Here is a 14,676-nt window from a genome sequence, read left to right on the forward strand (position 1 = left end):
CTTTGTGGATACAAACCGCAGACTCCAAACCTATCTCCCCGTTTACCCTGTGCTAAGCTCAGCATAATTATTTTGAAAACTTATCGCTGTTTTGTTGTTTTTCCGTATTGCTAAGTCCAGAGGTGGGCTCATAAAAAATATGAAGGCGAGATTATGGGCATTGCTCTACACCATTAAGCTTAAGCTATCTGCATTGCAGACTCAACAACTCTCAGAAGTGCTTGGTTTGTAAAAACTCAGTGTAATGCTGTTATTTCTCTGTGGATTTCAATTGATGTATTACCTAAATTACAAGAACTGTTTATTCTTATTTAGAAACGAAGATATAGACTACCAAGTTTTAACAAAGTGTACTTTATATGTAATGTATTTGCCATAAATTGTAGGTGCTGTGCTGCCGTAACCTAGTGCCTTGATCTATATTGCTGCTATATCCCTCAGTACAACAGCGTTACAGTTATAGCAGTTTACAATTTAGCCCTAGGCACTATGTGTACCTGAAAATATTAATCTCCAGGCAATGTTTGTATCTGGTTCTGAAAGTGCACATGTTCATTTCCTTGTACATTAGACCATTACAACAGCTTAGCATTTCCCAGTTTAGATTAATAAGGATTGCAAGGTGTGTGGTGTTTTTTGTGCTGCTGATGCTGGTTTTAGCAAGTACTGTATATAACCATAAAACAAAGATTTCCATCAGTAGTTTACAATAGCTCCCAGCAATATGTATCCTATTTGTCTATCTTCAATTTACATACCGGAACTGCAAGTGCATTATGTAAGCAGTTGGCACTTCCAGATATTTGGCAGATGCTGATAATTTCATTTGGCTCTAAAGGCAAGTGCAATAAATCATCCCAAATGGTATGAAATGACCTTTGTGAAATGTATTTGTTACTGTAAGTGTAACTATAGGGGGTGCTAAAGGTTTAGTCACTATCAAGCCCTCAGCTCCACGGGTACCTAAATACATTTTTATATAATTTTCTAAGGTGGGCACACATTAATAGTGTTTTTTTTTCTAAAAGAAAAGGTGCCCGTACTCATTGATTATTAATTGGTATATTGTGCTCATTAACTTCGAGAAAAGTAAAGGGACAATGTTATTTACAATGACCTAGATTACAAGTTTTGCAGTTTGGTGCGGTAAGGCTATACCGTTGAAAAATTGGCCATTGCGCGTGGAATGGCAGGTCTCCCGTATTACAAGTCGCGGCTGAAATGTTTTAGCCGCAAACGTTTTAGCCTGTAACGCAACTTACCATTCTGTACTCAAAAAATTACTTGTGGCATTTACATAGCGCCTGTATTACAGGTTGTGTGGTCCGGCTAAAATGTTTGCGTTTTGGTCTATACCACCGCGATACATTCCGCGATCTGAGACCAGTAGTTATGGATTTTGCTAAACAAAAATGTTTCACAAAACTCATAACTAAAATGATACAAAGTACACTAACACCCATAAACTACCTATTAACCCCTAAACCGCCACCCTCTCGCATCACAAATACTATATTACACCAAATAACCCCTAATCCGCCACTCACCCACATTGCCAACACTATATAAAGCTATTAACCCCTAAACCACCGGCCCCCCACATTGCTACTACTATAATAAACCTATTAACCCCTAAACCGCCAGCCCACCACATCACTAATACTAAACTAAACCTATTAACCCCTAAACCGCCGCCCCACCACATCGCAAATCACTAAATTAAACTATTAACCCCTAAACCTAACATCCACCTAACTTTCAATTAAATTTACAATATAACTATCTTAAAATAAATAAAGACTTACCTGTGAAATAAAAAACTAACGGCTAGATTTAGAGTTTTGTCGGTAACGACCCGAAAAGCTAACGCCGGCTTTTTTATGGCCGCACCATAAAAATAACTCTGGTATTGAGAGTCCACATAAAGGCTGCGTTAGGCTCCAAAAAAGGAGCGTAGAGCATATTTAACGCAGCTTCAACTCTCGATACCAGAGTTGCTTACGGACGCGGCCAGCCTCAAAAACGTGCTCGTGCACGATTCCCCCATAGAAAACAATGGGGCTGTTTGAGCTGAAAAAAAACCTAACACCTGCAAAAAAGCCGCGTTCAGCTCCTAACGCAGCCCCATTGTTTGCTATGCGGAAACACTTCCTACGTCTGCACCTAACACCCTAACATGTACCCCGAGTCTAAACACCCCTAACCTTACACTTATTAACCCCTATTCTGCCGCCCCCGCTATCGCTGACCCCTGCATATTATTATTAACCCCTAATCTGCCGCTCTGTAAACCGCTGCTACTTACATTATCCCTATGTACCCCTAATCTGCTGCCCTAACATCGCCGACCCCTATATTATATTTATTAACCCCTAATCTGTCCCCCACAACGTCGCCTCCACCTGCCTACACTTATTAACCCCTAATCTGCCGAGCGGACCTGAGCGCTACTATAATAAAGTTATTAACCCCTAATCCGCCTCACTAACCCTATAATAAATAGTATTAACCCCTAATCTGTCCTCCCTAACATCGCCGACACCTAACTTCAATTATTAACCCCTAATCTGCCGACTGGAGCTCACCGCTATTCTAATAAATGTATTAACCCCTAAAGCTAAGTCTAACCCTAACACTAACACCCCCCTAAGTTAAATATAATTTACATCTAACGAAATTAATTATCTCTTATTAAATAAATTATTCCTATTTAAAGCTAAATACTTACCTGTAAAATAAATCCTAATATAGCTACACTATAAATTATAATTATATTATAGCTATTTTAGGATTAATATTTATTTTACAGGTAACTTTGTAATTATTTTAACCAGGTACAATAGCTATTAAATAGTTAAGAACTATTTAATAGTTACCTAGTTAAAATAATAACAAAATTACCTGTAAAATAAATCCTAACCTAAGTTACAATTAAACCTAACACTACACTATCATTAAATTAATTAAATAAAATATCTACAATTACCTACAATTAAACCTAACACTACACTATCAATACATTAATTAAATACAATATCTACAAATAACTACAATGAAATAAACTAACTAAAGTACAAAAAATAAAAAAGAACTAAGTTACAAAAAATAAAAAAATATTTACAAACATAAGAAAAATATTACAACTATTTTAAACTAATTACACCTACTCTAAGCCCCCTAATAAAATAACAAAGCCCCCCAAAATAAAAAAATGCCCTACCCTATTCTAAATTACTAAATTTATTTAGTGTTGCCGATGTCGGGGGCTACGGTTTAGGGGTTAATAGGTTTATTTAGGTGTTAGCAATGCGGGGGTGGTGGTTTAAGGGTTAATCACTTTATTGTCGGAGGCGGCGGATTAGGGGTAATTAGACTAGGGGTTTAAGTTAGGGTGTTAGGTTTTAATGTAACTTTCTTTTCCCCATAGACATCAATAGGGATTATGTTACGGCGATCGCAGGTGTTAGTTTTTTTCCAACACTTTTTCTCCATTGATGTCTATGGGGGAAAGCGTGCACGTCAAGTCAGGTCTTGAAGGTTTTTTAGTAACTTGTAATGGCAGCACTATGGAGAGTGCGATACCGCTCATTTTGTTGCATTATTTACGCACCTTTACGCACCTGGTTTAGCGCACAACTTGTAATCTTGCCTAATGTTTGGTGTATTTCGCAGCCCCCTTTTGTGAAAACTAGAGCATTTATATGATGATTACAAATATTACCTGTTATGAGATGGCAGAGATGGGGTACTCAGTACCGGTGAGTACCACTTCAAAAAATACCTATATATATATATATTTATTCATATTGATCTTTAATGTGTACATTAAGCACATTCTGTATGTCCACATAATGAGTATATTAAAAAATAAAAAGACAGAAGTTATTGTTGGGGCAGAATAATTTGTCATAAATAAATAACAACTACAAAAGGAAAAAAGTTTTATTTGTAAACCATATTTTTTATGCTTTCAGGGGTCTTCCTAAAGGTTTTTAATGTATTTATTCACGATGCCTAATATACAAACTAAATTCTGAATCCAAAGATGATCCTGCCTACTGCGGCCTTTAATATGCATTGCTAAGCACAACGGGTGTTCCAAGTTTCAGAAAATGTTAAAGTGTATATTTCTTCCTCTGTAGATATGTCCTATCCTAACAGTTAAAGTGATGGTAAACGTTCCCCTTTGTATTAACAGAAATGTTAGTGTTATTTTAGATTGTTTAATTCATCAGTTGTAATGAAGATGCGCTAATCTCGATATGAAATTCAAATACCCGTGCTCCTGCCACCCACTTCAAAAGTAAATTTTACCTAAAGGGACATGAAACCCTAAATTTTTATTTTGTGATTCAGATAAAGCATGCAATTTTAAACAACATTCGGATTTAATTCTATTATCAAATTTTCTTTGTTTTCGAGTAGAAAGTAAACGTGTTCACATTAGCACAATTGAATTTAACGTGCGTTGTGTTAGCGCAACTTCAGAGCTCTGGTTAACTGTTACAGGAGACAAAAAAGTGGTACAAAAAACATAAAAAATAGACAATGTGCAATCGCGATCACAATATTCATATTTTTATAATATTGAGAATGCATTGCGCCTTTGCAATATTCATATATAATAATATAGCGATAAAAATGGAAGAAAACATGTTCTATATTTAATATATATCTGTATTGATATATACAGATATATATTAATATTAAAATAGAACACGTTTGTTACATTGCCATCACAATATTATAAATTAAACACTATAGCATAGGGGGCGTGTCTGAACAGTGATCGGATCGGTCACACTTTTTGGAGCTCCAGCTGAATTTCTCCTAATCCGATGATTCAGAGAACCCTATTACAGCTATTTACCAAAATTAGCATCCAGCATTGAACTACTGTTTAGTAGCACGCTATTTCACCAAAATTAATCTGTATTTTTGAAGCTGCAGCACGAAAACAGACTACAGAGGCCTAGTGCGGCGGCACTTAATAGGCAACGCCACCCCCCTAGGAAGTCCGAGGTATTTAGCTGCAGTTGGACACCTCAAATTACCAGACCGAGTCTTTGCATTAATATCATTAAACTTTGACAGACCTAAGAGAAGGATTTAAGTCTACAGCATCATTTGGACAAATAGTATAATTTCCTGCGTCACCTTGTATTCGAAATGGCTACTACGGAGGAAGCTGACATTCAAGACATCTTTAACAATATACATTGGCGCAAATTTGAAGAGCTTTGCTTAACGCCTAATTGAAAAAGCCCCGCAGGACCCATTACTTATGCACGGCTCCTTGACAATTAACTACAGAGTCCTGAAAACACAACCAGAGAGGCCGGAGCTGCAGAAGGTGAGCTTCGACACTGTTGTTACCCCATCAAGCAACCTGCAGTACAATAGAACAACCTGGGAGAGGCCGAACAGCCCACAAATCTCAAAGGGGAGAGACCCAGCGATACCAGTGAAACCAGCCTCACACAGCATAGCGAGGAGGCTCTGGCAGACGACGACATACATACCACCGGTCTTGGTTTGGTGGGGTTTTGGGGGTGGCCCCTGGAAAACCAGGACTGTTAAAAGTGTGTCTTCAGAGCTTGCAGCCTCCCTAGACCACCTTGATTCTAAAAGTTTCTCGCTGGAAACTGCCTATGTTAAAAACAGAGACTTACTCATACCAGACAACTTCATTAGGCCTAAACATCCACGTCATTCGCTCCTTGTGTCATGCTGGGCTGCCTTTATTGCTGATGCGAGACACGATCTCCGGGACTTTACTATAGCATACATTGTTATGCTCATGAAGTCTTGGGGTTAAGGGATAAGGACATTCCGCGGTACAGGCTGTTTAGCATGTATACCAACAGAAAGTTGTAAAAGACCCAAATTCGGAAGTATGTTTGAACATTGCTGGATTAGAATCAAACTTAATTGCACGGAATGGTTGATGTTCATGTTTTTGTTGTAACTTTATAATGTATTTTATCATATTCTTGTTTGTTGAAGCCTATAGTTTATAGAGATGTGTACATGCACTCAGCACCATAGTGAAGCCTGCCTTTATAGTACTATAATAATGCGTCGTTACACGCTCAGGTTGATGTGTCCCATATCTTATAAATATATGTTAACAGGGTTTAACTGACATATTTTAGGGTCCATATAACTTTGTCTTTGGATCTTGCAGTTTGCGGCCGGAACTGCTGTAAAAAAGACAAACATGATACCACATAAGGGAAACCACCCTATGCCTTGATGCATTTAGTTAACTATTTATGTTGGGCCAAACCCTCGCACTATATTAAGCGCCTTATAAGATAATAAGACCTATGATACATTTCATATGAAATGGTCTATTTCTCAAAATGGTGGCCAAATAGTTAGAAGTCCTGGTTTCAGAACTCAACTTTTGTATTCCAGCCAACCTTATACTCCATACCATTATATCTCAGTAGGCTAGGGACTATAGATGTCAAGTACCCATCATCTAACACTTATAGAGTATAATTTTGAATAGAAAGTCTGTCACGTGTAGAAATGTAAGCAATATTATAGATGTGTCTAGCTGTAGCTCTAGCATTGTTATTCTTTAGTTTATTACTCTACATATATTTAGGACAATGCAATTTTTTCTTTTGTTTGTTTACACCAGTGCTCTAAAATACCCCATGTTTGTGTACTGAATTTATATCTGGTCCAAGAGCGACCAATACTGTCATATTTTTGGGGGGGAAAATGAGGACTTTATTATTTCTGAGGGTTTGTATCAGAACTAACATATTGTTGTGTAGTGTAACATGTACCCTCATTACTTATCTGTATGTACTTTCTTATGTTCTCAATAAAAAAATAAAAAAAAAACCCATAAAAAAAACACTATAGCGTAATCTCGATGGCAATATTGTGAAACATGAATTGCACAATAGCAATGCTTGGTTTACAAGAAAATGAGTAGTAGAGTGCAAAGTATTTTTTTTTTAATATTCTTTAAAACTAACTCAACTTGTTTATGAGCAATGGAGCATCTTAAAAACAGCAGTCAAATGAAGTATATATAACACCTAGAGGCCTATTTAACAAAGGTCTGTCGGACCTGATCCGACAGTGCGGATCAGGTTCGCCAGACCTCGCTGAATGCGGAAATCAATACGCTCTCCGTATTCAGCATTGCACCAGCAGCTCTTGTGAGCTGCTGGTGCAACGCCGCCCCCTGCAGATTCGCGGCCAATCGGCCGCCAGCAGGGAGGTGTCAATCAACCGGATGATACTCGATCGGATTGAATTGTGGCGATCACTGTTTACCTGCTCTGAGCAGGCGGACAGGGTTATGGAGCTTGATAATGGGGCCTCCTTGTCTATGCAATGTGTTGAAGATGTGTGGTAGCCAAGGCTTAAGGAAACTGAAAATTGCAATTGATGAGTATTCCGTTTATTTTTAAGTGTTTACCTAACTAGAGAAAGGTTATATATTTACAAACTGCATTTGCAAAATCTGACTGTGCAGTTTGTTAGGTTTGTCACGCTTGTAACAGCAGCACAGACATTCTGATTTAGTGATCAAACATCTGTGATTACATGGCCCGTTAATCATTTGATCATGTGATTATATAGATTATATCATGTGTCATATATCATGTGCCATTTGATCATGTGATTATATAGATTATATCATGTGTCATATATCATGTGTCATTTGATCATGTGATTATATAGATTATATCATGTGTCAGTGGCTGTTTTGTGCCCTTGATATGTACTGCAAGACTGTCACCCACCGCCTGCAATTGATTTTCTCATTTGAAAACATCAGTTCTATAAACCTGATAGAAAATTGCCTTGTATTGAAGGTCTCAGTTTTCTGTCTGAGATAACTTCTGAGATACAAAGCAAGACTTTTTTTAGTTGATAAATACTGTATCACATTCCCCGGGAATTGGCCGTAGTACAAAAGATGTGAGAGAGTAACATTCTGCATAAAGTTTCTCAGTTTGTTTACTTCTAGATGGAAATTCTAAGGAACTAAGCCACTCGTGGGGAACCTATTTGAGAGTTTGTGCCCAAACTGGCAATAATCTTCTAAAAATATTCTACTGAGTTTCAATGATAGCTTCTTTTTTTATTTTTTATAAATTTGAAGGAATATTGAAGGAACATTAAAGTCAACCATTCTTATAAATCCATATGAGATCATATCAATTAATGTTTAATGGCTGATACGTAACATATATTCATAAGAAAATAGTTTAAGTACTGCAATTGCAGTACAATAATTCAAGCAGAAATTTGTTTGGAGTACGACGTTAGGCACTTGCGCCATATGTTTACCACTCCTGATCTAAGCTAATAATCATAGACAATAAAATTATTTTTCCTACCATACTAAGGGCCAGATAACAAATTACAAGTTAATTATTATTTTTTCCGCTCATGCGCAAATTTCGATAGAAGTAAGCTTCCAACACGGGTGGTTAGCGCTTATATCACAGTTTGAAAATAAAAAGTTTGTGCACGAGCGAAACCCAGTGCACGCTAACTTCAGGCCTTTGTTAACGTGTTAACTTCTTTTCTCCGTAGACTTCAATTCAGCTAACCTAACACTGCATTAGACCAGCTGCACTAAAGCTGAAGGTAGTTATGATTATTTAACACTCCAATGTTCTTCACATAGAAGAAAATGTTTTTATTTTTAAATATTTATTTATTTAAAATTATTTTTTTGTAAAATATTTATCTGTACCTGTATATCTATATGATAAAATAAAAAGAACATTTTCTTCTAAGTGAAGAACAATGGAATGTTAAATATTTATATTAAAACACTGTAAAACACATTACAATATTTAAAAATTATTTTTCATGATCAAATGCATTTAATTTAAAAGGGCTCCAAAGTATATAACTACTTCTGTATATATGTATACACATATAAACACATAAATACACAGGTATATATATATATATATATACACACATATTTAGATATATATATACATTATAGCCCTTTCCAGTCAAATACCTTGTCATATACCATATCCTTTTTAACCCTTATAAAACATTTTTATTAATATTTATATAAAATATGTTTATCAAAAAGTGTATAAATTAGTGTAATACTTTATTTAAATGTATTTGTGTTGTGTTTGGTGATACATTTTTTTAACCCTTACTCTTTACGCTAGGGGGTAGATTTATCAATGTGCGGGCGGACCATTTCTAGTGAAATGCTTGTGCAATGCCGCCCCTGCACATTCAAGGGGTGTCAATCAACCAAATCATATCTGATCAGGCTGATTGCTGTCCACCTCCTCAGAGGTGGCGGATGAGTAATGGAAAGTATGGGGGTAGATAGCAGCATCTGCTGCTTGGTAAATCTACCCCTAAGTCTTCAGTCCAGCTAATCTGGTGAGCGCAAGTTTTGTTTGTGCTCAAGCGTTACCGTTGTTTGTGCTCAAGCCCAACTTGTAAAATGTGTGCTAGTTAGCATGGTTGCGATGTAGCTCATTGCGTCCCGCGCTAACAATAGCTTGCCACTTCTAATCTAGCTCTAAATATATGAATTGCAACAATTAAGGAAACTAGTTGTATCTAATGGTGCTGTGCGTTGGATATTGAGTGCAAAACATGTATGTCCCTCAATAAATATAAGAAAAGAAGCAAGGGCCCAGGATGAGAAGTGAGATGCAGCCATTGCTTGCAATCATTTGAGGACCTACCCAACAGTGGGTAATGTGTGCAAAAAAATGTTGTTCCCCTCAAAGTAAACTCAGTAGTAGGCAATAGTAATACAATATACATGCTGTTCTGTGTAGTGATTTTGAAGATAGATGATAGATAGCGAAATAGATAGATATGATTATACGCATTCTGCATACTCCTCTGCATATACTAGCTGCTATGGACCTCCGCTCAGCACTTAGGCCACCATAGCTGCTGCACTAATAGTAGTTCTGCCTCTGCTTGCAATTTGTCTTCAGGATAGGCCCCTTTTACAGTATGATTGTTCCATTTTAAAAAATGTATAAAATATTGACACATGAAGAGTTTGTACAAAGAATATGTTTTATGCATGAAAAAGAGCAGCAGTTAAAAAAACAGACAGTAATATACTTTGAAATACCCTTTTTTTTAGATGGCATGAAAAAAAATGAGTACATTGTACTTTAACTTACACTTTAGATTAGAGATGGAATTAGCATACACAGACTGTTGCCCTTATGTTGGAGTCTGAGCAGACATAAGGCTGTAAGTGGAACTAAATAATATGCTTGTAGCCTATGAATGTTGAAGAATGTAACTGGGCAAAGTGAGAAACTATAAAATAAAGTGAGAAAGATAAAGTTCCAATATAGTGTAATTGGGGCAAAATGTATAATGATTAATAACAATAAGTGTGATTAGTGAGTCGAGCATATATAGTAAACTGTATACACTAAATGACTTTGCTTCAGAACTCCTGTGGCCAAGTAATTAGTAGATTAGGATATAGATTCATGCAAACAGGATTTATATTGGGCTGTTTCAGTTATTGTAAAATAAGTGGCTTGGTGCTCAGTTATGTTACCTTTGTTACTGTGATTCTTAATATATCTTATTTGCTAGCTTTTAAACTTATTAACTTTACATGCCCAAAAGTTTCATATAATGCAGTATCCTAATAAGTCATGCACATTATTTTAGCAATTGCATTAGCAAAAAGAATAGACCAGTTCACGTGAGTCTAATAGATGCTTTCCTAAGTTTCCCTATTTTTCCAACTGAAACCTTTCCTTTTCTGTCTTTCCCTTTTTTCCCTTTTTACTTTGTGTGCAATGGTTATCTGTCCATTGGCTGACAGTGTCTTTACCAACAAAATGCAAAGCCGACAGATGGGTGTCTCAGGAAAGAACATGACAAAAAGTACCAGCATCGGAGGAGATATGTACACGCTTGAGAAGAACGACGGAAGCCAATCAGATACAGCAGTGGGAACAGTTGGAGCCAGTGGCAAAAAACGACGTTCTAGCATTGGCGCCAAAATGGTTGCCATTGTTGGCTTGTCACGAAAAAGCCGAAGTACCTCACAGCTCAGCCAAACAGGTAAGACACTAATACTATATTTTATGTGTCAGTTTTTTATATTATGCTTTGTTTAGAAAAATACCCAAAACAAAGTTTTGGAATAGAAAACCCAGATCCTGTTTCCTATTAAAATAAAGGAACACTGCACTCTTTAATTAATCATAAATGTCAAAATTTAATTTATCCAAAAATGTATTTCACAAACAGTGCATGATATAAATATAAACTGATTTAAAATAGCTCCTTCCCAAACCACCAATTAGAGATTAAATAATTCATTTTTAATCATCCACCTCATATGCTGTCCTGGGACCCTTTTTTTGTAATTTTTACTTCTTAGTAGGAAAAAATCAGCTCTTAACCTGCAGCTGCAGAATATATTCTAAGTTGATAAATAGAGTTCACAAATCACTGCGTGCAGCTATGTGTACAAATGCAATATAAATGTCTTGCATATACGCAGTTAATACTTGTCATTTACTTACGAAACAAAAATGCCAAACCTTTATTGCAAACCAAATAGATAGATAGTTGTAATCCTGTAGAACAGTTAGTAAGCCATGCTTTAATAGTCAGGGTATGTGTGAACAAGCAAATGCATATGACAATATGGCTGTCCCTTTAAAAGAATCAGTCCCGCAATTGGGAGTTATGCATTAATAGCTGGGTTATATGTGAACAAACAAATGTATATGACATTACGGCTGTCCCTTTAAAAGAATCAGTCCTGCAATTGTGAGTTATACATTAATAGCTGGGTTATATGTGAACAGGCAAATGCATATGACAGTATGGCTGTCCCTTTAAAAGAATCAGTCCCGCAATTGTAAGTTATGCATTAACAGCTGGGTTATATGTGAACAGGCAAATGCATATGACAGTATGGCTGTCCCGTTAAAATAATCAGTCCCGCAATTGTCAGTTATGCATTAATAGCCGGATTATATGTGAACAAGCAAATGCATATGACAGTATGGCTGTCCCTTTAAAACAATCAGCATTATTAGCTGGGTTATATGTAAACAAGCAAATGCATGTGACAGTATGGCTGTCCCTTTAAAAGAATCAGTCCTGCAATTGTAAGTTATGCATTAACAGCTGGGTTTTATCCAGTGCGTGATATGGCTTGGTATGCCGCCATATTGTAACAGCACAGGAGTCACATGACACAAATACAGCATGTGTCCCTATAATGCATGTATAGAGGAATAATAGTCAAGTTTTAAAGGTAAGTTTTTTTTCATAACACGAGTGAAATGTAAATTTTGATAAATTAAACTGCCCCTGTTTTTAATCAGATTTTTAAAAACCGGGCACTTTAGCATCAAAATTTGAATTTCAGTAAAAGATATTTGAATATTGAATTTCAGTAAAAGATTTTCTGCATAAACTACAGCACCAGCTCTGCAAAATAGTAAACAAGTGCTGCAGCTATTATTCATCTATACATACATTAAAGGGAGATATGCTGTGTTTGTCATATGACTCTGCATTGAGCATGTGACTGCTGTGCCTCAGTGTAACGTACATTACAATATGGCACCATGCATTCGAGAAAAAAGCACCTATTTAGCATTCTTCTTCAAAACAATAGTTTTCAACACAAATAAAACAGACAGCAGTGGTTAATTGACTTTAATTCACAATAATAAATTAGTTTTAAGGATTTTTATCAGGTGTTAAGTGTCCCTTTAATGGCAGCTAACTTACAATACACCATCCACAAATCACCAAGGTTATGGATGACATCCTATGATGAAGTAACGGTCACGCAGGCACGCGGCACCGCTTGTTCAGTGAGGACCTTGAGTGTAGCATAGCTGCGAGAGACACTGCTGTTTTTTTCCGGAAGGCAGAGGGATAAAAGGAACCAGGAGAGGTACAGGGGAAGATAGATCATTTAAGTAGTGCTGAGCTATTACGTTTGAAGCTTACAAGTGTATCGGTAACCCAGGTATGAATGACCTTGAATCCTATTTGGGAGAATATAGGTCACTGAACTTATAGCGTACTTACAGCATGTTTATGGGGCTTATTATCTGTGCAGCCTGTATGCTGGCATCGTACTTTTGTAAGCTTACAATAGCTGGACTGATTCTTTTAAAGGGACAGCCATACTGTCAAATGCATTTGCTTGTTCACATATAACCCGGCTATTAATGCATGGCTTAGTAACTCTTCTACAGGATTACAACTATCTATCTATTTGCCTTGCAATAAAGGTTTGGCATTTTGCTTTATTGCGTATATGCAAGACGTTTATATTGCATTTGTATGCGTAGCTGCACGGAGTGATTTGTGAACTCTATGGGGCCGATTTATCAAGGGCCGAATGGCCCCTGATGCCCCTGTTGGCTCGCTGGAGACAGCAGTTATGAAGCAGCGGTCTTAAGACCGCTGCTCCTTAACTGGTCCGCAGCCTCTGAGGCTGCGGTCTGCAATCCGCCCGATCAGGAATGATCAAGTTGATTGACACCCCCTGCTAGCGGCCAATTAGCTGCAAATCTGCAGCGGGCGGAATTGCACAAACAGTTCACTAGAACTGCTTGTGCAAAATTAAATGCCGACAGCATATGCGTATTCAGCGATGTCTGATAAATCAGCCCCTATTTATCAACTTAAAATATATTCTGCGGCTGCAGGTTAAGAGCTGATTTTCCTTACTAAGAAGTATAACTTACCAAAAAAAGGTCCCAGGATCTGCATATGAGGTGGAAGCTTAAAAATTGATTATTTGATCTCTTATTTGTGGTTTGTGAAGGAGGTATTTTAAATCAGTTTATGTTTGTATGATGCAATGTTTGTGAAATTATATTTTGGCTGAATTAAATGTTGATATTTTTGATTAATTAAAGAGTGCTGTTTTCCCTTACTATAGTAGGAAACAGGATCTGGGTTTCCTATTCCAAAATTTGTTTTGGGTATTTTTCTATAAGACATTAAGGGCCGGCACCACTGAATGCAATTGTTGAAAATTGCTTTATGAATTAAATCAGTCCTGAGCAGGGTTTTTTATTTGATGCTTTGTTTAGTGGGGTTTTGTATGTTCTCTTCAGCAATGTAAAGTCATGTGTCCTGGAAAGGTTTGATTAATTGTACTTTGTTGAGTGTGTGCTTTTTTTAATAAGTCTAATTAATGTTTATACTGAGTTTGCAAAATATATTTAAAAATACAAGACCCCATTTGCAGCTGCTTTTGGATAATACACAGTTTGTTTTGGAAATGTTTTATTGTGTGATCAGGAATTGATACATAGGGGCCCTTGTTTCCGGCGAGCCTTCAGGACCGCTGCTCCATAACTTGTCTGCCTGGTCTGAGGCAGCGGACAGAAATCAACCGGATCTAGTATGATCGGGTTAATTGTGCTGGTGCAATGATAAATGTCGACAGCGTATGCTGTCGGCATTTATCGATGTGCGGCGCACATGATACGCTACATTCTATTATGTCCGCACGCACATTAATAAATATACCCCATAGGGTAACTATTTCTGACATCATAGTGATGTGTAATAGAGACAACATATTTACTATTTGTTGCTAAACACAAAGATAATATTTACATATTTATGAAGTTTTCATTGTACAATAATTTACCTGCATTCCCACAGCTTTAT

General features: G+C 36.8%; 1 protein-coding gene across 4 annotated transcripts in view; it reads left to right on the forward strand.

Annotated features, from left to right (window-relative positions):
• The window catches only part of RIMS2 (regulating synaptic membrane exocytosis 2), a 1,281,054-nt gene that overhangs the window by 1,108,669 nt on the left and 157,709 nt on the right, over positions 1-14,676 (forward strand). For all 4 annotated transcript variants that reach the window (XM_053715268.1, XM_053715269.1, XM_053715270.1 and 1 more), the window contains one exon: positions 10,835-11,076. In XM_053715268.1, coding sequence (XP_053571243.1) covers positions 10,835-11,076 — 242 coding nt within the window. The remainder of the gene's footprint in view (positions 1-10,834; positions 11,077-14,676) is intronic.

The sequence above is a fragment of the Bombina bombina genome, chromosome 5 (assembly GCF_027579735.1).
Source record: "Bombina bombina isolate aBomBom1 chromosome 5, aBomBom1.pri, whole genome shotgun sequence".
Classification (NCBI taxonomy): Eukaryota; Metazoa; Chordata; class Amphibia; order Anura; family Bombinatoridae; genus Bombina; species Bombina bombina.